Consider the following 24,864-nt stretch of genomic DNA (forward strand, 5'->3'; position numbering starts at 1 on the left):
CTGCATATTGTTGTGTGACATCTTGATATTATTGCAAAGATCCGCAGCAGCTAGCATTGCGAAATAGCTTAGTGTGATTGTTACCGTAGTGACACGCTGCCTCGCTTTATTGTATGGGTACGAATCCCGTGTCAAATCGCTTTATTTATTTTTTCACCTCGCTTCAGCCGTTACGGGCGATCATACCAATAATTTGCAATCTTAACAAGAATGTCAAAATCATGTAACAAGAAAGTCTGTGTTTATTAGACATCTTAATATCAAGTCGTCTTGTGCTTTCAGAATCGACGAATCTGCTGAGGTCGTTCATGCACCTCTTTGGCAGAGGACCTGTAACCGGAACTTGGTCACCACCTTAGCACCCCCTGACTCGCACAGATTTTGAAGAACTTTGTCATTTATCTCTCCGTCAATCTGTAATAAATCCTCAATAAATGCATCTAATCTGAATGACACATAGTCATTTGATGCATGGTTATCGACTTCATTGGCTAAATGCTGTAACTCTCTAGCTAATTGTGCGCACGCCATAAACGTTATACACGAAGCAAACGATCAGTGAGTGACGTGACGTTAGTCCAAAACAAGTCAAGAGTAATCGATCAAACGCTTCAATCTACGCTGAACCAATAGTAGGCAAGACCAACCCATCTAATTATCATACAAGACACAGAAAAGTAAGAATAAATACAAGAATAAATAAATAAAAGTGGAAATAAATACATGCGATAATAAATAAATATAAAAATAAATAAACGTATAAATAAATAAATGTAAAAATAAAAGGAAATGATAAATAAAATAATCTAAAAATAAAAAATAATAATAATTAAAAATAATAAAAAATGGACACAAAAAATAATAAATCAATTTAAAAAATGAAAAGAAAAGTTAAAGCTAAGATCAATAATAGCTAAAACGAATTATTTTGTTTTATCAAACCATTCATTCCTGTATTTATTTTCATATTATTACATTTATTCGTTTATATATTTATTTATTTATACATTCATTTATTTATAATTTTTGCAGGTTTAGTCCTCCATAGTCAATACCCTATCAAACCTGCAAGCGGCAGTAATCCACATTACCAAACCAAACCAAATTTTCACTGAGGTAACAGATGAGATGCATGTATTTAAGTACATAAGCAAGTCGTGTATTGCATTTCCAAATAAATAGATTTTACTCGCATCTGGTGCCTTGTTTAATTTGTCAGAGAGTGGGCGTGATCAAACGGCAGTCGTGCAGTGGGCGGGGCCGCGCGGGATTTGTCATCGCACTTCCTCCTCACGCAGCGCTTCTCTACGCACTGTATGACTGCTGATCGGCTGTAATTCACGTTAGCAGCTTTGGACCGCAGAACAGTTCAATCTTTTCATCATGGGCCTCACCAGCGATCCAAACTATCTCAAACTGGAACACTGGTACAAATCCAGCGCAGGAAACCTGAACATGAGGCAGATGTTCGAGGAGGATCTAGAAAGATTCAACAAGTTCAGGTGAAATACACATCAAACGCGCTTCCCTCATGTGTACGTCAGCCTTAATATACACATTACAATGACATTTCACACCAGACCTGTCAACAAAGCATGTTTTTGTGTCTGAAGTTATGGAGGCTTTGCCATCAAGGCCTGCTTAAGCCCATGTCGTGTACATAACGCGATTTATGTGCTGTATTGGTTATAAAACATTTGATTTGAGCCTAAATGTATATGCAGTGTAACACCACGACAAACTATATATAGTATAAATGGACGATACTTGAAGGTCAACTTTAAATTTCAGTTTGATTTCCACATTGAGGTTGCAAGGTTATTGCAACATCAGACAGGCCAGTGAGCTCGAGCTCCTCTGCGCTGCTGCACCTGCTTTTAATCATTTATTTTGACACACCGATAGCTTTATTTCTTATCTGATATAACTCTATGATCTAAATGAACACACAAAAGGTCATTATATCGATCACGAGCATTATCTGTCATTAATGCACTTTATGAATGCTGGCAGCACATATGATTTGGCTTGTGATATTATGTAGTTTCATAAAAACTGTGATCCAAAAAGTGAACCAATCGCTTATGTAGTGCGTAACGTTATGTACTGCTGTTATACTATTATATTTGATAACCACACAAATAACTACTCAAATATTTACCATACTGTGGTTGGCTCCTGTAGTGATGCTCTAAATTCTCGACGTATATCTGCTAAATGAATGAATGTAAATGTTATGTATTTAGTAATGATAAAGCTTTATAGCTAAGCTAGTGTGTTTTTTTTTCATGGAGATGAATGTTGTATAAATAATGTCCAGCAGTGGGCGTTACAGTAGCATGTTGTACGTGCCTCTCGACACACACTCACTCACTGCAGAACGTGTGTGACGGTGCGCGCATCCCCGTGTATGATGTTACAATATAAACAATGTTGTGATAAAATGCTTTTGTGCATGTATTATGAATAAATAAAGTAAACAGTTGTGACGTGAAAGACGCGACAAGCTGTTTTAATAGATTCGGATAAAATGCCTTTGACGTCATGCGCTGCCGACGTAAATGGGTGATCTCTAACGAGTTAATGACTGGCGCCATGTCCTAAAACATATCTAATATTACAAAAACATTTTTCATTTCCTCAAATTACCACACCACAGTGATGGTGTAAATAAATATATATATGTAAATCCCGTAGAAATACGCATGTTTTAAGTTTATTCAATTGGCGTATGTTATTTAAAGTGACTTACAAGTGAAGGAATTCAAAAATGTACCTTTTTATCAGTTTAAAGCTGGAGACGGATGATGGAGATGTCCTGCTGGATTACTCCAAGAATCTCATCAATAAAGAAATTATGGACATGCTCTTTGACATGGTATTGTCTGCAATCTTTCTTCTTTATAATGTAAACCAATGTTGACATGTATGCCACTATAAATATGTTCAAATGCATGTAAATATGGGTTTAAATCTTCTTAGTAGTCATTTAGCTCAGTAGAGGGCATTGCTGTATATTAGTCTTAGATTTAGAGCATCTTTAAATCTTCCTCAGAACTACGTGTGTATATGTGTGTTTGCCATTCTCCAGGTGTTCATTGGTGTAACGTGCCAAAGATCTGCTCTAATATGCACTCCAAAAAAATGCTGGGTTATGCAGTCAAAAAGGAACAAACCCAGCTGTTGGCTTGTAATTAACATATACTTCATTGTTTCAGCCCAAAATGTTGGGATGTTTTAACTCGTTGTTGGGACAAATAGAAACATTTATTGTGTTAATGTAACCAAATGTCTGGGTTCATCCCGTTTTGACCCAATGCTGGGATGTAAACAACCAATCATTTTTTAAAGTGTGGTATTATTCTTAAAGATGCAAAGTTTTGTGTCCAATCCATGCGATTAGATGCTAATTTATTTGCTTATGGAGCCACTGAACCATTTTGAGTCAATCACCTGATATTTAAATGTCATGTGACTAATCACTGTAAGTGAGATCATGAAGAACACACAGTCAACCCAGTGTTATTAGCAGTGTTGGGTAAGTTACTCTGAAAAAATAATGAATTACTAGTTACTAATTACATATTCAATAGTGTAATTAGATTACTGTACAAATTACTCTCTACAAAAAGTATTTAGTTACTTATTACTAATTACTTTCTATATCCTACATCAACCTTGATTAGTAAAGTGATTTAAGGATAGACATGAAAGGACTTATTTAATTCATTCAATAAAATAATATTAAACTACATAAAGTACTCTTATTAACTGACCAAAGTATTACAAATGTGAGAATTGTACAATAAAGCAAGGATTTTAAAGTTAGACTTTGAATTTTGATGTCAATTCCACTATTGCACACACATATTACACAAAGTATTTAGTTTAATTAAATCAGAAGTAACTGTAATTAAATTACAGAAAAAATAAGAGTAATCCCTTAGTTTACTTTTTCAAGGGAAAAGTAATTAAATTACAGTAACTAATTACTTAGTAACTAGTTACACCCACCACTGTTTATTAGCCACTGTCCTGAGCTGTGGTGTCATAGACAGTAGACAGGAAAAATATATATAATGGGGATCTCCATGAAACGGAATTTAAATAAAACATTTTTGCCTCAGTAATGCATGGCAGGGGCCTTACTAGACCAGTCAACCCTTGACCCCTGTCTCACAGGAGTGACATAACAGTGTGTAACATGCTTGGACATCATGACGCCTCTTAGAAATATTTAACCAGATACTATATTACCTCTTTTCAGAGAAGTCAATGATGAAAATCATAAGAGCACAGTCTAATAATATTGTGCAGTATATTAGGTTGTATGTATAATTGCACATGTTCACTAAACATGTCGTCATGGTCAGGCACGATCATTGGGCATCGAGGCAGCCAGAGAGAAGATGTTTACAGGAGAGAAGATCAACTTCACTGAGGTAATGTCTTAAACGTACAGTTCACCTAAAAATGAAGTTTCTGTCATCATTTACTCACCCTCGTGTCATTTCAAAGTCCTTCTGCAGAACACAAAAGGAGATATTTTTAAAAATGTTATTAACTGGCCCCCATTCACTTGCATTGGTTTTGTGTCCATACAATAGAAGCGAATGGGGTCCAGTGCTGTTCGGTTACCAACTTTCTTCAAAATATCTTCTTTTGTGTTCTGCGAAAGAAAGAAAGCAAGCCATAAATAAAGGACAACGACACAAGAGAGTAAATGATGACAGACTTTTCATCTTTGGTTGAACTATCACTTTAATATTTCATCAAAGAACGGAAAATAGACTATTTTTATATATTTTGCCTATGTGTGAGTTTAGATTCTATGCTGTAATTTAATTGTAGGAATTTATGTATTTCCCTTTTCAGTGCTCACTATCATTTTAACATAATTTCAGCTTAAATTGCTGAGATTGTGAAAATGTATATCATTGTATTTGTCTGGTTTATTTATGTTTAGTTTAATCACACCAAATGTACACGTTTAATTGCCAGCATTAACGTGTATCAAAATTCTGATCGCACATCGAAACCCATTGCTATTACTACGGTATATATTTATTGAGGTTAAGAACTGTGTTTTTGACTGTAGGGTCGGGCTGTTCTCCACATCGCTCTGAGAAACCGCTCGGACACTCCCATTATGGTGGACGGAAAAGATGCGATGCCCGATGTGAACAGAGTTCTGGCGCAGATGAAGCCGTTTTGCCATGTGAGGGGAACTTCAACATCACTTTCACATCGACACTTGTGCTTCTCCTATTGAACTTTTTATAGAAATTGAAAAGTTAAAGAGAATTAATATCTTACAAAGGTAGGCTATAAAATGGTTGTGTGTGTGTGTGTGTGTGTGTTCAGAAAGTGCGCAGTGGCGAGTGGAAAGGCTTCAGTGGTAAATCCATCACTGATGTGGTGAATATTGGCATTGGAGGATCTGATCTGGTAAATAAACCCTGCACTCATTCCTTCATTTGTTATTTACAGCTTTCACATTATGGGTCAGCTGGTGATCGTAAACAAAACTGATGTAATATGTGGATGGATGTTTATATCAGGGTCCTCTCATGGTGACTGAAGCTCTGAAGCCGTACTCTAAAGGAGGACCCAACGTGTGGTTCGTCTCTAACATCGACGGCACACACATGGCCAGGACCCTCGCCCAGCTCAACGCTGAGACCACCCTCTTCATTATTGCATCCAAGGTTAGACTCTGGACAAACATACTAAAGGAAGTCAAATACAACTGTTTTTTTTTTTCAAAATAAAAGTATGAACATTCTTTCTCACGTGGTCTGTCATTTTAATGTGATGTTTTCATTTGTTTGTGCAGTGTCACGCATGTTCACAGGAGACTGAGCATTTGTCCTGTATTGTGGAATTGTGATTAAACTCACTGGATAAAGGCGTGAATAGTATAATGTTTTTTTGTGTCGTTCAGACGTTTACCACCCAGGAGACCATCACTAACGCAGAGACGGCCAGAGAATGGTTCCTCCAGGCTGCTAATGATGTGAGCTTATATTTTATAAATAAGATGTTAATATTCAGTAACATAATAGTTATAAATAATTTATTTTTCTCACCAACCAAAATTGGCAGTATAAAAAGCAATATTGTTAAAATTGTCTCTTTTCTACCATAGAGCTAATATAAAACCTTAGTTTAACAGAATCTTAAAGTGCCGCTTTTCATGCATGAAATTGTTTTAGTAAACACGTCTGTAGCAAAACAGTCCTGTTCATTGCTATAGCTTTATTGTTACACGGCTCGTTGGAATGCTTGATTCTGATTGGCCAGTCACGACATTTGCAGGTTTGTTTTTCTCAGATAACAACCTCTCGAAAATCATTTTGACAGGTTTTTTTGACAAATTAAATATCTTTTAATAACATATATGACATCATATTTTTAATTTATTAAACCTGTTCGTGACATCTAAAGTCGTTTCTTACCTTAAAACCGAAGGTAAACAGCTTTTCCTCGCGAAAGGTCTGCATTCGGTAAAAATGAGTGAATAAAATATTTTAAATTCACATTTCATGTCCATTTTTTGTCTCATGTGGCAAGTAGCCATGTAATAAGCAGGATAATGTACAAGCAGCCAGTTGTTATCGCGAAATAAGCCCCTTCAGTGAGATATAAGACCCTTGCGTCGGGTCCTGATCACACGGTCGGGGCTTATTTCTGCCATAACAACCGGCTGCCTGTACATTATCCCTTACTTAGTAGTATATATAAAATCAACATGAATTACTATGTTGTGAACTGTAGATATTGAAACCCGCAAATACAGACAAAAATAAATATTTGTGTACGAAAAGTCTTGTAACTTGATGTTGTGTGTATTTTCAGCAATCTGCTGTGGCCAAACATTTTGTGGCTCTTTCTACCAACGCAGTAAGTACAGCCTCACGTCTGTCAGCATTTGATGTGAGATTTAAATCTATAAGCGATTTTTAATAAACGTATGTGTGTTTTCTGTTACTTTACCAGCCGAAAGTAAAAGACTTTGGTATCGACACCAACAACATGTTTGAGTTTTGGGATGTGAGTATTTCCAACAGAAGTGGATTTTTGCATGAGCAAGCAACCTTTCTTTTCATTGGCTGAAAATTAGACAAACTTTTATTGGATGCATATCAATATCTAACTGCTTTGCCGTGTGGAATTTTCATATTGCTGCTTGTAATCCCAAGCTGGTTTTCTAACGCTGAGTGCTCATGTTTTAGTGGGTCGGTGGGCGTTACTCGCTGTGGTCGGCTATTGGTTTGTCCATTGCACTGCACATAGGTATGTCTGCTTTTTACAAACAGTCCCATAAAAATATTCAATGCAAGTGCATGAACAGATATCTGTTAGATATCAATTTTCAGTATACAATTCATATTGCTACACAGGTAATGTATACTTTCTGCATTATGAACTGACACATTTCGGAACGCACTCTCAGCGCTATAATCGGTTTCAAAGCAACAACAAAAACAAACGTTACTGCGCTTACGTGCATTTGAGGATGGAACTTAACTCTCTGCTACACATCTGCAAATAATAGAGTATTTCTGACACCAAGCAAAAGAAACCAAGAAGGCCTACTTGGCTAAACTTGCCTGCCAATATTTGGAATTTAGACTGCGATACCAAGCTCAACCACTAGATGTCAATGTTCCATACGTTCCATTCTTTAAATGCGACAGTTACATTCTACAAATTGTTTATTAAAAAAAGAAAAAACAACAAAATTCAACAAATCATTTATTTACTACAATTATTATACAATAAAATAATAATATAAATTAACATAAATTAAATAAATATAAATAGTTATATTATTAAACATGAGCCAGATCGATGAACAAACACAGACCGGAAGTTAGCTGCAGTCCAGTCTATTGAAGCATCAGCATAAGCTTTCTATTTCAATTTCAGATTTTGCTTTTCAAAGAGATCTTGTTGAGCAGGATTGATCAGGGTGAAAACTTGTTCATCTGCTGATGTGACTTTCCCGTTTTGGCTGACATAAAAAAAATGTCCTTAGTTTTGAACTCGACCTTACTTTTGATATTAAACACCTACTGTTAAACCTTTATTCATTCTCTAATAGATTAAAACCCAAGTCCCTTTAAACCTTTCATTTGATTTAATGCTAAATTGTCCTATCAAAATGTGTCACATTATGAAATAAAATAGTTGTGAATGATGTGCCACACATCTGCATTTGTTTATTGGCATAGAGTTGTTTTGTGCCCTAAATCAAATAAGGCTGTGGGAATGACAGCTAGTTCAGTATCTTGAACGAATTAACTGCTTGTGTATGTTTTTTTTTAGAGGAGTTTTAATGTGATGCATTTATTCTCCTGCAGGTTTTGACAACTTCGAGCAGCTTCTTGCTGGTGCTCATTGGATGGTAAAGTATGATTACTATATTATGTCAATGCATGTGATGGGAATTGTGATTTGACTTAAAGCTGCAAACCGTAACTTTTTATATTTAAAAATAAAAAGTAAACAATCAGTTAAATATCAGTTATTGAGCAAGTAGCTTCTCAACCTGATTCAGAACAGTACACTTATAATTATTTGAAGAGTTTGGTTCCGAAATGAGAGCACTCCATTTTTAATCCATTAAATCCAACTCCATTTTCCCAATTAATATAAAAATGCTAACTCAAAAATATAACTCAAACCACAACTCAAAAATACAGCTAACTAACACAATAAATACATGATAACATTATAAAAAACATTTTTGGAACCAAACTCTTCAATTTTAATTTGAGCTGTCAGGTACAATTATGTGGTACTGTAAATGTTAGTTTGATGTCATTTGACTTTATGTAAAAATAAGGAACCAGCAATTTTATGTTTCAATCAGAGATGGCGATAGAGAGGCAAAAGTTACGAATTGCATTTAATGCACAGTCAAAGCACATTTCTAACCTTTCTTTTGGTAACATTTGAATCATTTATACTCAAGTTCTTTTTACTATGGCAGATCTTTGTTGCAACCTGTGTTTATTTGAACATTACACCGAATCAAACATCAAAATTCTGTGTCATTTTTGTAACATTTTATTTTGGTTCATTTGCACCTCATTTAGTCCCTTCTGAGTTTGATTCATACGTTGTTTTAACTGATTTGTTTGAAAGAATCGTCTCGAGTCATTTGTTTGTGAATCAGATCATACTGGTCACTTTGCTCTAGATTGTTGTAGATTTGCTGCATACAGCGCAGCCTCAAAAGACATTTATCTTTCAAACTAATACATTTGGCTTGCCATAGTAGCTTTAAGTTTATATTAGCACGTGTTTCATTGAAAGAATGCAGACAGTCGTATAAAGCACAATGATTGCGATCACCTGATTCTTGTATTTAAAAAGGATTTAACCAATCAGATCTCTGCAGTACACCTTGTAATGTCTTCTGTGAAATGCATGGTGCCTGAAGTCAATATTTTCATAATAATTATATATATATATTTTAGGATAACCACTTTCGCTCGGCTCCTCTGGAGCAGAACGCTCCGGTCATACTGGCCCTGCTGGGCATCTGGTATGTCAACTTCTTCCAGGCCGAGACGCATGCCCTGCTCCCCTACGATCAGTACATGCACCGCTTCGCTGCGTACTTCCAGCAGGTCAGTCTGATGATGTCGCGTTTCAGGAAATGACATCACAATGTTTAGCTTTTCGAGGTATTGATAGATCTGTGAATTCATTTCTCAGGGAGACATGGAGTCCAACGGGAAATACATCACAAAGTCTGGCACTCGTGTGAACTACCACACTGGACCCATCGTGTGGGGGGAACCGGGAACTAACGGACAGCACGCTTTCTACCAGCTCATTCACCAGGGTCAGTAATCTCAAAACTCGAGTGAACCTACGTCCCAGTTCAAGCATCTGTTAGGACGTTTGGCCTGTTGCGTTTATCAGAATAGATCAAGTCTGATCTCTTACTCTTTGTAGGGACTCGCTTGATTCCAGCTGACTTCCTCATACCAGCTCAGACTCAGCATCCAATCAGAGACAACCTCCATCACAAGGTAACCTCATGTGTTTCTAAACACTTTTTTTCGTTTTCCAGTTTCCTCCTGGTCTTCTTGTACTCCGATGACCCCCTGAGTGTGTCTTAGATTTCACTTTATGATGTTATCTGAGCCTGCGTTCAGCAATGCATTACATCACGGCTCATCAAATGTTTCCATTTCAATAGCATACAATACATATTAGAGCGATATCATTTTGTTTTTCTGATCTGACATTTACTCTTGAATTATTTCTCTACTATTTGGCGCTAACTTGAACGTTCATCTTGTTGTTAAATCTGGCACTTAGATATTGAAGTTACGTGCATTTCGCGTTCTTTCAATGAACTGTATTTCCTGTGCTTGTTGTAAGATCCTGATGGCAAACTTCCTGGCTCAGACGGAGGCTCTGATGAGAGGAAAGACCTCTGATGAGGCCAAGAAAGAGCTCAAGGCTGCTGGGATGTCTGGAGATGCGTTGGAGAGACTCCTGCCCCATAAAGTAAGGAACTGTACAGCGGATTCATACAACAGGACCGGAGTCTGTTAAAAGTTTTAAAATGGATCTAAATGTAAGAGAATAGAGGGGTTCACACCAGATGGGATACGCACAAATACAAATCTTGAGTTGCCATTTAAAACGTTAAGCAACAGCAGATCATCTACATCCATTTTTGTGACTGTAACAGTGCAGTGTGCAAACTTAAAATTAACATGGTATCATTATACAGTTATTTTGTATATATTATATTATATTATATTATATTGTTATATTGTATATATTATTGATTGGTTGATTTAATATTATTGCATTAACTTTAAGATAAATATATAGTATAATATAAATATATATATAGTAAGTCTTTGACCATCTTACCTTAGTTAAGGACCATCTTGAAAAGTTTTGTCATTGAAGAATTTTTACCGTCCTGTCCAGTCTTTTTGTAGTTAGGTCTTTAGCGGATTTCAGTGTTTCTTGAGAGCTTTGCTTTTGGACAGATCAAAGAAAAAATGGCAAATTTAGTGCACAGTGTTGTGATTTGTGGTGTATATGGATTTATAAAAATGGCCTGTGTCATTACTATTTTATCGAATGGGACATTACATATTGAAGTGGAGCATGTGATGTATGAGTTTATTACAATGCATGTGCATTCATTGTGCAGTGGATGAACAATAACACACTGGTATTTCTTAGGTCTTTCAAGGAAACAAGCCAAGCAACTCCATCATCTTCAAGAAGCTCACACCCTTTATCCTTGGTGCATTGGTTGGTGAGTAATAAACATTGATTTGTAGATGCAGCTTCGTTTCTGAGTCCCTCATTGGTGATGTACTTTATTGGTTCATGTGATTTAGCAATGTATGAGCACAAGATCTTTGTGCAAGGCGTGATTTGGGATATCAACAGCTATGACCAGTGGGGGTGAGTCCAGTTTACAGTCTTCTCTTTTGCTGCTTTCTTGACCAGCTGATGTTCAGCTAATGTACCAACAAGCACAGGTCAGATGTGTAACGTAGACATAAATCAGGGCTTCAACAAAACATGTAACCACTTACATGTGGCACTAAAGGAAACATTCAAATGGCGTTGATGCAGTTACTTTACACTATAGGTTTGTGTGACATTAGTAAAAAAATCTATACAATTTCGATTGTGAAAAGAAAATTCATTCATTTTGAATGTTGTGTATTCTTACAAATAAATTTGATTAAAAACTCTTTTTGCTAATGTGAATTTGCTACTTTGATGGGTTAAATGTGTAAAGTGATAAATAGAGGGGCCATATGTTGATAAACGTCTCTTTTCTGTCCTCTCAGTGTGGAGCTGGGCAAGCAGCTGGCCAAGAAAATCGAACCCGAGCTGCAGGATGACGCAGAAGTTCATTCCCACGACTCCTCCACCAATGGACTCATCAGCTTTTTCAAGAAGAACCGCTCTTAAGCATTTTCAGACCCCCCAACTCACCTCTGCTGGCCCTCTCATCCAACGGGAATAATGAATTGTGTATTAACGCTTGGCATAGTTCAGATCTGATAGACCTAGACAAGGAGGATGAGCACTTTATGTCTGTGTCATCACGTATAAGCCATGAGATTGTTGCGTGTCGTGTAAGATTTGACTGTATCCATGTCTGTGAGGGAAACACCTGTTGTATGCACTGTTTATTCTAGAGACAATATCATATTCTACTCTGGACCAACGCACCACAATAAATGTATGATTTGTCGGTTTTCTTGGTTCATTGTTCTTTTCATTTAACAGCAATTAATTATCGGCGTTAATTTAAGGTAGATTTTAAAAAGAGGAACCAGGAAGAACGCTGAGACTTTGACAGGAATGTTATGACTTGATCCAACAACAAAAGAAAAGAAATTCTCAGCCAAAAGCAATTTGTTTGTTTCCTTGATACTTTAGAACTTTATTGTGAATGCTTGGGTTGAGTTTCTATACAAAATGAATCTAGAATTACATAAACGTTATACTATAGTTGTGAAATAAGGTAAAATTACGCAATTCACTGAACTCGCTTCAATACATTCAGTTATGTGAAAATGATGTTCCGTCATCAAATGTTGTTTTAGAAAGATGTTTATTTTTAGTTTACCAGCCCTTTGCGCATAGGATCAAAGTTTTCTATATTAAAACTGATTGTTGCAAGTAAGATATATCGCTTTACAACCCCTAGGCATGTTTAAACAAGTCTACAGATACAACACAGGACAGACATTCACTAGGGGTGTGATTCTGAGAGATTTAAAAGATTCACAAACTCATCAAACAAGCTGAGGACGATACACGGCTGTAAGCTCTCTGATGGCTCTAGATTGACTGATAACATTGACGGGGAATTTCATTCTTGTGTGTTGTGTAGAAATGGAGAAGATTGTAGAAAGCGGTCTGTCTTTAATTTACATGTTTGTGACGGTTGTAAGTGTTGGCTTACTGCTCGTGCAGGGTGTGAAGGGCAGGCCGGTGAGGTGGTTGGTTGTTCTCGTGGTTTCTGAAGGGACATTGAGCTGTTTGGTCCATTCATCTTTTCTAAAAGTGGCATTAGCGACTGTGCTATGCAGTTTGGTGCACTACATAGGGAGAGAAGAGGTCATGTTACCTACCCTAAACAAAGCAGTACTGATCACAGGTAAGACCTGTTTGCTTTTACTACATGGCACATAATTCTGTTGGATTTCTGTATATATGTACATTTGTAATTTACATTTAACAAAACCTTTTGTAGGTAATTTTTACCTCGAAATCAAAATAGGAAACCATATTTGAAGATATTGTGAAACTTTCTTAATAATTATGCATGTTTCCAATACCATAATTACAACCTAAAAAATCAAAATACAAATTATAGCTACAGGAAATCTGCTCAGATCTTCGAGAACTTTGAATTTTTATTTTTGGGTGAACTATCGTTCTGTCATCATTTACTCACCCTTTTGTCATTTCAGATCTGTATGACTTTCTTCCTTCCGCAGAACAAAAAAGAAAATATTTAGAAAAATTTTGTTACTTGCCCCATTCACTTGCATTGGTTTTGTGTCCGTACAATAGAAGTGAACGGGGTCAAGTGCTTTCTGGTTACCAACTTTCTTCCGGTAGAACACAAAAGAAGATATTTCGTAGAAATGGGGTGGTTTTATGTCCATAGAGGGGAAGTCAGTGTTGTAACAATCTTCAAAATATCTTTCTTTGCAAAATTTTTGTTGCTTTCGAGGTGAATTGTGACCTAGACTTGTTTCGTGAGCCTTACCCAGAAAACTGTCATCCATCAACATAACACTGCCATCCTAATAAACCTTGCACTTTGATCATAAAACAGGTACATAGTTAACTGGCCTGGATCCCATAAGCCCATAACTTAATGCATTCCTGGGATGTCATTGTCTAGATATGATAAGCATGCAGACGATTATGAATTTTCACGTGAAAACAGATTGTCAGTGAACTCCGATGACAGCTCACCAACAATACCCACAATGCAATGGAACTGATATGGGATAAGTTCGACTGTGCGATTTTGTAAGGTGGTATTGTGTTTTCTGATCGATCTACAGGTTGCGATTCTGGTTTGGGTCACGATCTGGCCAAATTTCTGGACAGCGCAGGGATGAGGGTGTTTGCGGGGGTTCTGGATGAATGCGGTCCTGGAGCTCTGGAGCTCAAGGGAGCTGCATCTTCAAAACTCACCGTTCTACAGTTAGACGTCACAAACAGAAGACAGATCACACAAGCGTATGAGTTCATCCGGAGTCAAATGGGTGAAACAGGTAATAACAGAGCTGGTAAAGAAGTACATTTACATGATCGTTTTCAATATCTGATCTCTGTAGGGCAAGCATCGCTACTATTTGTGATACTCTGAGATAGTGATCAGGCTGAAAAACAACGTATACCTGTAGCATCCATTCAGGACACCCTAGCAACCCCATAGCTGTAACCTAGCACAACATAGTAAACCCCTAGCGATATCCTATTATCTACCACGTGTACCCTAGCAACCGCAGCGATACCCTAGCAACCACTTACAACTTCCCAGCTACCTTGGATGCTAATTTTGCACAGGTGAACAACACAATAAAAAAATTGAAATATAAATCACGTTCACTAATGTTACATTGCAGGCTCTCTACATTATTTGTATTACTCTTTGCTTGTGTGCAGGTCTCTGGGGACTAGTGAACAATGCAGGTGTGCTTGGATATGTGTGCGACGGAGAAATCCTGCCAATTAAATTATATAAAAAGTACTTTGATGTAAATTTCATTGGTAGTGTGGAGGTGACACAAGTCTTTTTGCCGCTGATACGTCAATCAAAAGGAAGAATTATCAGCATATCAAGTATGGCAGGTAACCGTTACGAATATATTAAAATCTTTATCTATGTATTTACAGTGGTTAGACAATTAAACTGAAAGGCCCGCTTTAACACCACTATCATTTATTATTATGGTCCTACAATGTGGCCAGAGATTCTGAGCCATTCCTCTTGAAAAACAGGGTCACTACACAATGCTGGCAGAGGAAAACGTTTTCTCACTTGCTCCTCTACCACAGAGTAGTTGATTGGTAATATTCAGATACACCGTGGAAGATGGTGATTTTTTCATGGTTATAGCCACAGATTAGTCCTTATTTTAACTTTGAACCTCTCTGTACAGTGAACGATCCACTAGTGTGTAGCATGACTTCTGGTGATCAGTATGAATGAAACATTGCGTCATTGGTTTCTTTAGGAGAAATCCCTCTTCCTGGATTTTCAGCCTATGGGGCATCTAAAGCAGCTCTGACTGTATACAGTGGAACAATAAGACAGGAACTCTCACGCTGGGGAGTAAAAGTCATTGTCATTCAACCTGGGGCTTTTAAAACAAGTAAGACTATGCCAAACTCAACCTTCATGTAATTATATTCAGTGAATCGCATGAAAATCCAAAAGATAAATATTTGCTTAAAGAAAATGAAGTTTTCTAAAAAGCATTCTGTATATCAGTGGTCACCAACCCTGCTCCTGGAGATCGACCGTCCTGAAGATTTCAGCTCCAACCCCAATCTAATCAAGGTGTTCAGGATTGCTTGATAATTACACAGTTGTGCTGAAGCAGGGTTGGAGCTGCAGTCTGCAGGACTGTCGATTTCCAGGAGCAGGGTTGGTATAGCATATCAGACATTCTAGCAAAAATATAAAAAAACCGTTAAAAAAATAACAAATACTACAATTATTGTACATACACTTTACAATAAATGAAAGAATAATGCAGGCTTAATACTTTTTATTTCGGGGTGAAAGGTTCTTCACAGATTTTTTTTATGTACTGAAATTATATTTGCAGATATTTTTGGCCGCAGAGAGCAGTGGATTGACGTTCAGGAGGAGATCCTCAGTGGTATATCCCAAGACATCATGGAAGCGTATGGAGAAGAATACATCCGCTCAATGCAGCAGCGGCTGGTCGAGATGTCTTCAACGTCAAGCCCCAACACAGGGCCATTCCTGGAGGCTTTAAAACATGCTCTCCTCTCCTCAAGACCAAATCCATTTTACTACCCGGGGGACGCAGCGTGGGCTCTTCCACTTCTCTACAGACATTTCCCCACCTCGCTGTCAGACAAGATCTTCTCACGAATCTTTATGACTGGTGATGCCAAACCAGCACAACACTGAATTTCTATCAACGTTTTGCTAAAACAACTTTTTTCAGATTTAATACCTCATTCGACAGGATAAATGGTGTGGAAGCTTTTAGTAAACCAGGTGCAAGAAAACCTGTCAAGCTATGAAAAAACACATGGAAAACAGCAGACAATCCACAGAACAATTCAACATCGCCTAAACCTACTGTATTCAGTTTGATACAACACACACAAGAACCATATTTTGCCACGAAATAATACCTTTGACAGTAAAAAAGGTTGTAAAAACTGGGCTTTAAACTCGGGTCACGGTTTTACTTTCTTCTTTCTTATATTTAAGTGTGGAAAAAACAATTCAGGTACTATTAAATCCACATACGAGTATCTTTTCACTTTAAAAGAAGAAGGTCTTTTAACATAGCATTTGTTTCTGACACTAAACAGATAAAAAAAAATCTAAAAAGGTCCGTTGTATATAAAACAAATCATATAAGGTGAACATCTCTGCGAATTTAAAATTTCAGTCCTGAGGCTTTAAGAAGGCTTTCTTTGGTTTACAGTCAACAACATTTGAGTTTACGTCCTCTTCTCTGTCAATGATTGCAGAGCGATCTCGTTTCTTGGCGAACTTTTTCCTCATGCTGCCGACAAAGCTTTCATATCTGAAGAGAGACGAGAAAAAAAAAAAAAAAAGTAATTTTCTGATAAAATATGCTGTTCTTTAAAATTGTGACATTACTTTCTTACCTTCTAGCCATTTCTTCATCTGTTATATCTGTGTCCATTTTGTTTATACCTCCAATCTCTTCATTAACCTCATCTTCCACTTTGGGTGCGTTCATTAGAACCATTAATCGCTACACAAAGTTAAATTATAAAAACTTTTTTTATTATTAAATTTGACAAACAAAAACTGTAAAAGAAAAGAGAATTAAATTGTACCTCAACATCAGGATTAAAGCCTTTGAATGACATTCTGCCATAAACCAAATCCTCACAGGGTACATAACTTCTCTCCTCGATGTAGTTCCTGTTTAAAAAAAATAAAAATGTGTTATTTCGCTCTTGCTTGAAATATAGATTTTTTCAGTTTTTCAGTGTGTAACAAGGCAAATGGTTCCCGACAACCTTAAAACAAAACCTGCTGCCTACCCAGCAAACACAGTACGTTCTGACGACGTCGCCAGTTCGTCTTCATTTGGTCACTGTGACATTACTATGTGACCACGTTCTGAGGACGTCTTGGCAACGTTCCATTTCTTAGAATTTTGCTAACGTTCCAGAAACGTCTTAGCCACGTCCTCAAATAACGTCGTGAATTAATCCCATGGAGAACGTTGTAGCAACATGATGTACTGGTCTTCAGATAACCTAGATACTTGTCATTAATGAATCTGGTCATTTCAATTTATTATGTTATATGGAAAATTTATGATCAGAGTAAAATCTGTTATAATGTCAAGACGAACGCTATAAATCCGACTTCTGACAGCTGAAAAACAATTTTAACAACGTGACTGTTTGGTCGATAGGACGTGCTCATCACGTCCCATAAACGTTTTTTGATACGTCGCTGCGACGAATACGTTCCAGGTGTGTCTTCAGGAGGTAATCACCACGTCTCAGCAACATCCAATGTTACGTCGTCACGACGAATATGGGAATCACAATTATTTGGGAAGATATTTAGATGCCATTTGGACACTTAAATATAAAATATAAAAGCGCGATGAGTACATGAATTTAAATTATGGGAGAGGTTTTATCTAAAGTTATTTACCCTTTGTTGTGGAACTGACATCAAACTTGCAAGTAATCAATTTTATTCTGTAATTCTCAGACTATTTCACTGACATGTAATCATTTAACAGACGCTTTCATCCACAGCAATTTACAAAGGAGAGAGAATTTACAGATTATTCAGATTATTATGACGCAGCATGCAATACCTGAGAATCAACATCTGAATGCACGGTTGTCAAAGTTTGATGAATAAATACATAAAACTGTTGCTTCAGAGCATTTATTCATGTCCCCACAAACCTGTGCATGTCTAATATTTGAAATGGTCATTAAATGAAACCGTTACCATACCCAAAAAATACAAATCTCTCATGGCATTCTAAACCAATATGGTTACCTTACCCTGTTGAAAAAAACCCAGCATATGCTGGTTAGGTAGGTTATGAAGCATGGTAGCTGGTCATGCGCTGGTTTAAAGGGGTCATATCACACGGCTAAAATGAATATTATCGTTTGTTTTAGATGTAATGCAATGTGTATACAAGATTTAAGGTTCAAAAACGCTTTATTTTGCACATACCGTGCATGTTTGTATCTTCTCTTTACACACCCTCTCTGAAACGCGCAGATTTTTTACAAAGTTCATGGCTCTGAAAAGCGAGGTGAGCTATGATTGGCCAGTTAACCAGTGCGTAGTGATTGGTCGAATACTGCAAGCGTGACGGAAATGTAACACCTCTTACCATATTTGGAACATCAGGTTCCAAAGCAATTGTACTGACAGGTACGCCCACCTTACTTGCGTATACATTTGGGCGGTCTTAGTCAAATCATACCACCAACTGACCTAGATTTGTGGGGGTGTGGTTACACGAGGCGTTTCAGGCAGGTGTGGGTGAGCATTCGCTTTTAGATAGAATGCATCTTTTGTTCCGACACTTTCATTTTTACGTGTCTAATACATGCATGGGCAACTTAGTTATAACAAACCAAAGACCTCATCAAGATGGTCCTGAGCTGGTTTAAGATGGTCCTAAACCAGATCAGGGCCAGCTTAAACCAGCTAAAACCAGCTACCATGCTTAAAAACCTACCTAACCAGCATATGCTTTTTTCAACAGGGTACACTACACAAGAGTAGAAACACTGAATACCGCGCATTCACAAGCAATAAAAGTCAAAAGTGCAACTTCTGTTGTTGTTTTTTTCAACTAAAGTGATAACACTTGTGTATACAAGTGTCCAAAATACTTTCTGGGTCCACTATATTAGATATAAATGAGCAATATAGAGACAGGTCTCACTCTTTAGCCTTGAGTTCAGGCAGATCCAGGAACCAATGTTCATCACTAATGATTCTCTTCTCCTCCTCATCCAGCTGTTTCTTCACATCAGCATCCAGACCTCTCTGCATGAACTACAGACACACGTGATCAAATAACTCTTAATTTAAACCATAACACACTAAATCGCTCCCAATTCACCCCAACACACCATATTGTATTGTATTGTATTGTATAACTTTATTGTCCACCTAAGTGGAAATTTGTCTTTGGCTCACCAACATAACAAAATTAATAGTAACAACATACATAATAAAGTCACATAACTAGGCATATACTCAGAGCATAGAAGAGGAACAGATACAGATATAAGATACAGTTCAAATATTAAGCCCGGCATGGTAAGAGAGTTGCTGAATTAATGATTCTAATTGCATTGGGGATAAAAGACATTTTAAACACATTTTTATTTGCCAAAGGAACTCTATAACGTCTACCTGACTTCAAAAGCTCAAACTGACTGAAAAGAGGATGAGAGCCATCTGCAAGAATGACTCTCGCCTTCTTCTCTGTCCTTTCTACATAAAGCTGTGTTAAATGATTCTGAGGCCTGCCAATTATTTTATTTGCTGAGGACACAATTCTGGAAAGTTTGTTCTTGAGTCTGCAATTTAGATGCTCGTACCAGACAGAGAGATGAAAGGTTAGAAGAACACTTTAAACAATGGATTCATACACAAGTTCCAAAATGTATCACACGGATTGATCTACAACACTGCACAGCGTGTAACCCAAACAACGCATCCTCATGAAAAAATTGAACTCGTGTTTATAACAGTAATTATTGTTAAGATGCATCTGATTTAATGCCACCATACCTTCATTCGCAGGAGATTTTTCGATAGTTTTGTTGAACCGTCGTTCGACATTTTACACTTGAGCTGAAGTACCCGTCGAGCTGTAAATGAACTAAAGTAAACTGCCCACGGTCGCGTTTCTTTGAGTTAAATGTTCCTCGTGAGTAGCATAGCGCTCAAGTTAAAATAAATACACGGACATGTGGAGTTCACGCATGCGCCTTTTACGGGCGCGAGTGGTCTGCGCATGCGCGGTGCAGAAGCGTGTGCAGACTCGACCAATCGCACAGCACAGAATCGCTCTACTTTTTTTACTTACTGCATTTTGCACGATAAATTATTGATCTATGTATTTGAATGAGGTAGATAATATTGTTCATATAAGTATATATGAAGAGTTTCGTTACAAAATGAGATAACTGCGTTTTAAAAAAAAAAAATCCTGTTTTTTAGGATGTTATCATGTTTTTCTTGTGTTAGTTAGCTGTATTTTTTTATTATTATCGCTTAAATCAAAACAAACCAACTGCAGTTTGATTGATATTAATTGGAATGCACAATAAAAAAACATGATTTTTGAAACAATTAAAAACGGAGTTATCTGGAACCAAACTCTTCATATAATACATAGGCCCGGTTTCACAGACACGGTTTAGCTTAAGCCAGGACTATGCCTTAGTTGAATTAAGATATATATGTGGCTTTTTTAAAAATGTATTAAAACAATACATTACTGGTGTGCATCTCGAGACAAAACAATGGCACTGATATATTTTAAGATATTTCTGGGCAAGTTATATTCAGTTAAGACAGGTCATACATTCATTTTAGTCTGGGACTAGCCTTAAGCCTTGCCTGTGAAACCGGGCAATAGAGTATTATAAAAAATTTACATAGCAACGAAATTGCAACAACATCCTCACAATTTTATCACAATATTTTAATTGTTTGTTTTACATATTGTTTATTGAATATATAGTGTAATTGTGTCATGTGCATCACATCAGAAAGAATCTGCGATCAGTTTTGTGCTCTGGTGATGTATGAAGCATTTCTTTCAAATCTTTGTATTAATATCAAGTGTATTTCTAAGGATATTAAAAGGTTGTTTACACATATGTATTTAGTTTTGTGTTTACATTACTCACACTGCTATGGCAGATATGTGTAGTTATTGAAACAGACTGTATATATGCTATATAGTATACTGTCTATAGTGTAAAGTGACAAACAACTGCTATAGAAAAAAATATTTTATTGATAGGAAAAGGTTCTCAAAATATGAGGCCATTTGTGCACTAGAGCTTTGTATGGAGACAGAACAGTCTCAATAATAATACATTTACAAAACACAATTCATAAATTCACAGCACAATTCACATTCACAAAATCAGATTCGTAAATTCAAAACACAATTCATAAATTCACAAACATTTTCCCCAAATGCTCACACAAATATATATCGCAGAAATAAATTCAGAATGTTTTCACAAATATGTAAATATCATGTTCTTGAATTACTTTCCAATAAACATTTGTGAATGTTGTTACATGTATTTATGGATTGGTGAATCTGCATTTGCAAATCGTCACACGTGTGTGGATTGCTTTGAATTTGTGTGTGGTATTTTTGAGAGTGTCCTGCCACGGTGAGATTCAAGCGTAACTTTTTTTTAAGGATGGCCTGTTCAGCCAATCGCGTTGAGCTTTTGATCCACCAACCAAAACGCTCCTTACTGAAGTGACTCGAGAAGCTCGACGCTGCACAGTATTGTCTGCATCGGTTCAAAAACAGAGAGGGGAGAGAAGAGCACACTCAACAAGTAAGTAAAGTTTACTTTTAATACCTGATGCCACTCTATATCTCATAAAATATTCATAAAGCTTGTTTTTGTTACTGAGCTGGCGGTGTTGAATTGAAGGTGAACATGTTTGAACTGGCGTTTGTAAGAAGACTGTTGCAGTTACCAGAGCCTTTAAATTTCAGTCGCCACAAACTTTGCTCTTGCGGTTCACGTAATAAAACATTTAAACAGATGTTGACACGTATGCCTGAGCGATAAAATAAGAGTAATTTTAAATATTGTAGTTGGGGCTCGGGGGTGTTGGATCCTCTGCTGTTATCTTTTAAATGCTGGCAATGTTTTACCTCTTCAGGATGTCATCGCGATTCGCAAGACAAAGCATATTTAAAGCTTTGATATGTTAATGAAAGAAGGGAAATGGCGTGGAATATGACTTGTGGTGATAGATAGTTTCAAATATTGAATTTCAGCACCAAAGCACATTTATTTCAGTATTTTTCGACCACATTTGTTGCTGAAATGACTGCATTTCTTGTCTTTTTAACATTAGTTGATCTCTCACATCCAGTAGTAGTCAGCTTTAGTTAATGTGTATTGGTAGATAATAGCTACTTAGATTTATATGTTCTAACTGCAGTTAACTATACTAACAATAAACTTAGATACATTGATGAATTTAAACTGTGCCACACAACTTAAACCTCTGACACATTGTTCTCTCTCCTTAATAGGAGCTGATAGAAAAGTCTAAGCAAGAGATTTTCCTGTAGTCATGCAGTCTCAAGTTTCAGTTGTGGTGGGTGTTGTTATTATTTATTTAATACAGGCAAATAATACAACAAACACTACACATGTACAGTAGGACCGATTATTATTTCGTTATTGTTATTATTAAGCAGGTAGTCTGTTACAGAGACTGAAATGACATAAGCTTTTTTTTTTTTTAATTCTTAAATGTGGCTTGTTAACGGGTGTATGTCTTTGTTTTCAGCAGGATGGCTAATGAGTGGAGTGATGAATTTTCTGGTAGAGTGATGCAGTTTCTCAGTGGGGTCGTTGGACTGGTGGAGTTGCTGGAGCTGGTGGGGTGGTTTGATGATTAGCCTGTAAGATAGAATTGAATTGAATATTGTCTGAAATTAGTTATAAATTCATTGTCAAGTGCCAAAGTGCTATCACATACAAGGCCACACATTTTCACTAATTTTTAAAGCAGATATTAATATGATGTAAAGCACTTGAGGCACTTGATATAATATGGACAGTTTTATATCATAAATTCATACATTAATAATAATGCAAAGACAAGAGACCAGACAAACAAGTCAAACAGATACATACCCATGGAACATATTTCAACTTCACTATGTCACAAATATTTTATGTTTAACTACATTGCTACATTTGCTTGACAGTTGGTTACTTACTAAATTAACTTGACTTTTTAGGTAACTGTTGCTGTACTGGAGACATTTAGTTTTTACTATCATCACTGGCATAAAATTAAAAGGATGCAATGGCTATTTTCATGTTTATGCCTTTTCTGGTCTCCTTTTTCTACCTGTAAGAGGTTTAATGAGTGTGACGACTTTCCATTCAAGGAAAGGCTCATCTACTACCTGGATATATTAACAAATGAAATGTTTGTTGCCTTATTTATTTTGCAATTACTGCCAAATGTATTTATTGTTGCTTGCATCCACTGATATTTACTTGTTTTGCATGTTTATGTGGATGTCTTATATGTAAGCATTAGTATATAATTACGACTATGTTATGTATTCTATGTTACGTTCTCTCTTAAACTAAACCCATTCCTTTCACTGAAAGCTGTTTATTCAAAATGTCACTACTCACTATTGCTTTTCTGAAGAAATAAAGTCTGTAAACACTGCACCACTGGTTTGTGCGTGTGCTATGTGGGGGTCTGAGTGAAAGATGCATGCTTTGCAGAATCAGATCCAGAAACAACGTCGCAAAACAACATTAGACAATGTGTTGTTATAAAGATTTTCTGTTCGTTTTAAAACTATGGCGAAACAAAGTAGACGTGACAGGTTGTCATAGTCTAAACGGCCGGAACGTTCATATTATAACTATAACTATATTTGCGTCCACACCAGCGGACGACAACGATAACATTGTGTTTATTTTAGGCCTGCGTGCTGCAGTGTTCCCAGTCAGTAAAATGAATGAAGATGACCTGCTGCTGCTGCTTTCGTTTTCGTTCCCGAACGTCTTTTCTCCAAAATATGACAGCAACAGCTGGATGATCGCTCTGACACTTCTCTTCCAGGGAGGCAAAAATGCAAAATATGTGTTTGGTTCGTCATGTCAAAATATGTGTTCGTCGCGTGAACTACGTGCAATCACGTATCATGTCAAAATACGTGCCTGCTTTAGATGCGTCCAGAGGGTTTATTATAAAAGAGGTGCTCGCGTTTGCTAGATACTCGCTTAGTCTCGTGTGTAATTATAGTTAAGTGTTAAGAGAGTGTCTTACGAGTATGCTGTGAATGCGAGCGTCTCTTGAGACGCGACTAAAACATATTTTTGACATTACGAGCCACACAAATGACGGGCTACATACATGGTTTGATGAGCTTCGCATTCGTGCCTCCCCGGAAGAGAAGTCACGGATCGTCACTGAAAGCATATATTTTGCCAGCTTTCTCAGATTTATGTATCAGTGCATTTAATGTGTTAATATTTAGAATTGGCTGCAAATACTGTAGCTTCAGGGGTTTGCTCAAACAGACTGTCAAAGTGTGGCGACTGAAATTTAAAGGCTCTGGTAACTGCAACAGTCTTCTTACAAACACCAGTTCAAACATGTTTACCTTCAATTCAACACCGCCAGCTCAGTAACAAAAACAAGCTTTATGAATATTTTATGAGATATAGAGTGGCATCAGGTATAAAAAGTAAACTTTACTTACTTGTTGAGTGTGCTCTTGCGTCCCTCTCTGTTTTTGAACCGATGCAGGCACACTGCACAGAACT

At 36.9% G+C, this 24,864-nt stretch overlaps 3 protein-coding genes and 1 long non-coding RNA gene across 5 annotated transcripts; 3 read left to right on the forward strand and 1 right to left on the reverse strand.

Annotated features, from left to right (window-relative positions):
• Positions 1–1,255: 1,255 nt before the first annotated feature.
• Positions 1,256–12,267, forward strand: gpia (glucose-6-phosphate isomerase a). Its single transcript, XM_057328306.1, has 18 exons — positions 1,256–1,502; positions 2,788–2,878; positions 4,374–4,442; positions 5,099–5,218; positions 5,365–5,448; positions 5,562–5,708; positions 5,945–6,016; positions 6,859–6,903; positions 7,000–7,053; positions 7,236–7,296; positions 8,367–8,410; positions 9,489–9,641; positions 9,730–9,859; positions 9,973–10,049; positions 10,405–10,533; positions 11,230–11,305; positions 11,391–11,457; positions 11,853–12,267. Exons 1-18 carry the CDS (start codon positions 1,384–1,386, stop codon positions 11,974–11,976), a joined length of 1,662 nt encoding a protein of 553 aa, XP_057184289.1. The 5' UTR covers positions 1,256–1,383; the 3' UTR covers positions 11,977–12,267.
• A 112-nt stretch (positions 12,268–12,379) lies between these two features.
• Positions 12,380–16,210, forward strand: hsd17b2 (hydroxysteroid (17-beta) dehydrogenase 2). The gene is made up of 5 exons (XM_057328307.1): positions 12,380–13,174; positions 14,097–14,309; positions 14,704–14,889; positions 15,276–15,413; positions 15,873–16,210. The coding sequence occupies exons 1-5, from the start codon at positions 12,910–12,912 to the stop codon at positions 16,202–16,204; spliced, it is 1,134 nt and encodes a 377-aa protein (XP_057184290.1). The 5' UTR covers positions 12,380–12,909; the 3' UTR covers positions 16,205–16,210.
• Positions 16,211–16,680: 470 nt separating this feature from the next.
• Positions 16,681–20,284, reverse strand: mphosph6 (M-phase phosphoprotein 6). The gene is made up of 5 exons (XM_057328309.1): positions 20,078–20,284; positions 19,221–19,333; positions 17,116–17,203; positions 16,921–17,030; positions 16,681–16,835 (listed from the first exon to the last, which is right to left on the reverse strand). Exons 1-5 carry the CDS (start codon positions 20,126–20,128, stop codon positions 16,694–16,696), a joined length of 504 nt encoding a protein of 167 aa, XP_057184292.1. The 5' UTR covers positions 20,129–20,284; the 3' UTR covers positions 16,681–16,693.
• A 1,449-nt stretch (positions 20,285–21,733) lies between these two features.
• LOC130550817 (uncharacterized) lies at positions 21,734–22,968 on the forward strand. 2 transcript variants are annotated; one of them, XR_008962497.1, is made up of 3 exons: positions 21,734–21,879; positions 22,593–22,657; positions 22,853–22,966. It is a non-coding gene; the product is annotated as an uncharacterized LOC130550817 (long non-coding RNA). The 2 variants fall into 2 exon arrangements; XR_008962498.1 differs by having other exon boundaries at positions 21,739–21,879; positions 22,856–22,968.
• The last annotated feature ends 1,896 nt before the right edge of the window (positions 22,969–24,864 follow it).

The sequence above is a fragment of the Triplophysa rosa genome, unplaced genomic scaffold (assembly GCF_024868665.1).
Source record: "Triplophysa rosa unplaced genomic scaffold, Trosa_1v2 scaffold433, whole genome shotgun sequence".
Classification (NCBI taxonomy): Eukaryota; Metazoa; Chordata; class Actinopteri; order Cypriniformes; family Nemacheilidae; genus Triplophysa; species Triplophysa rosa.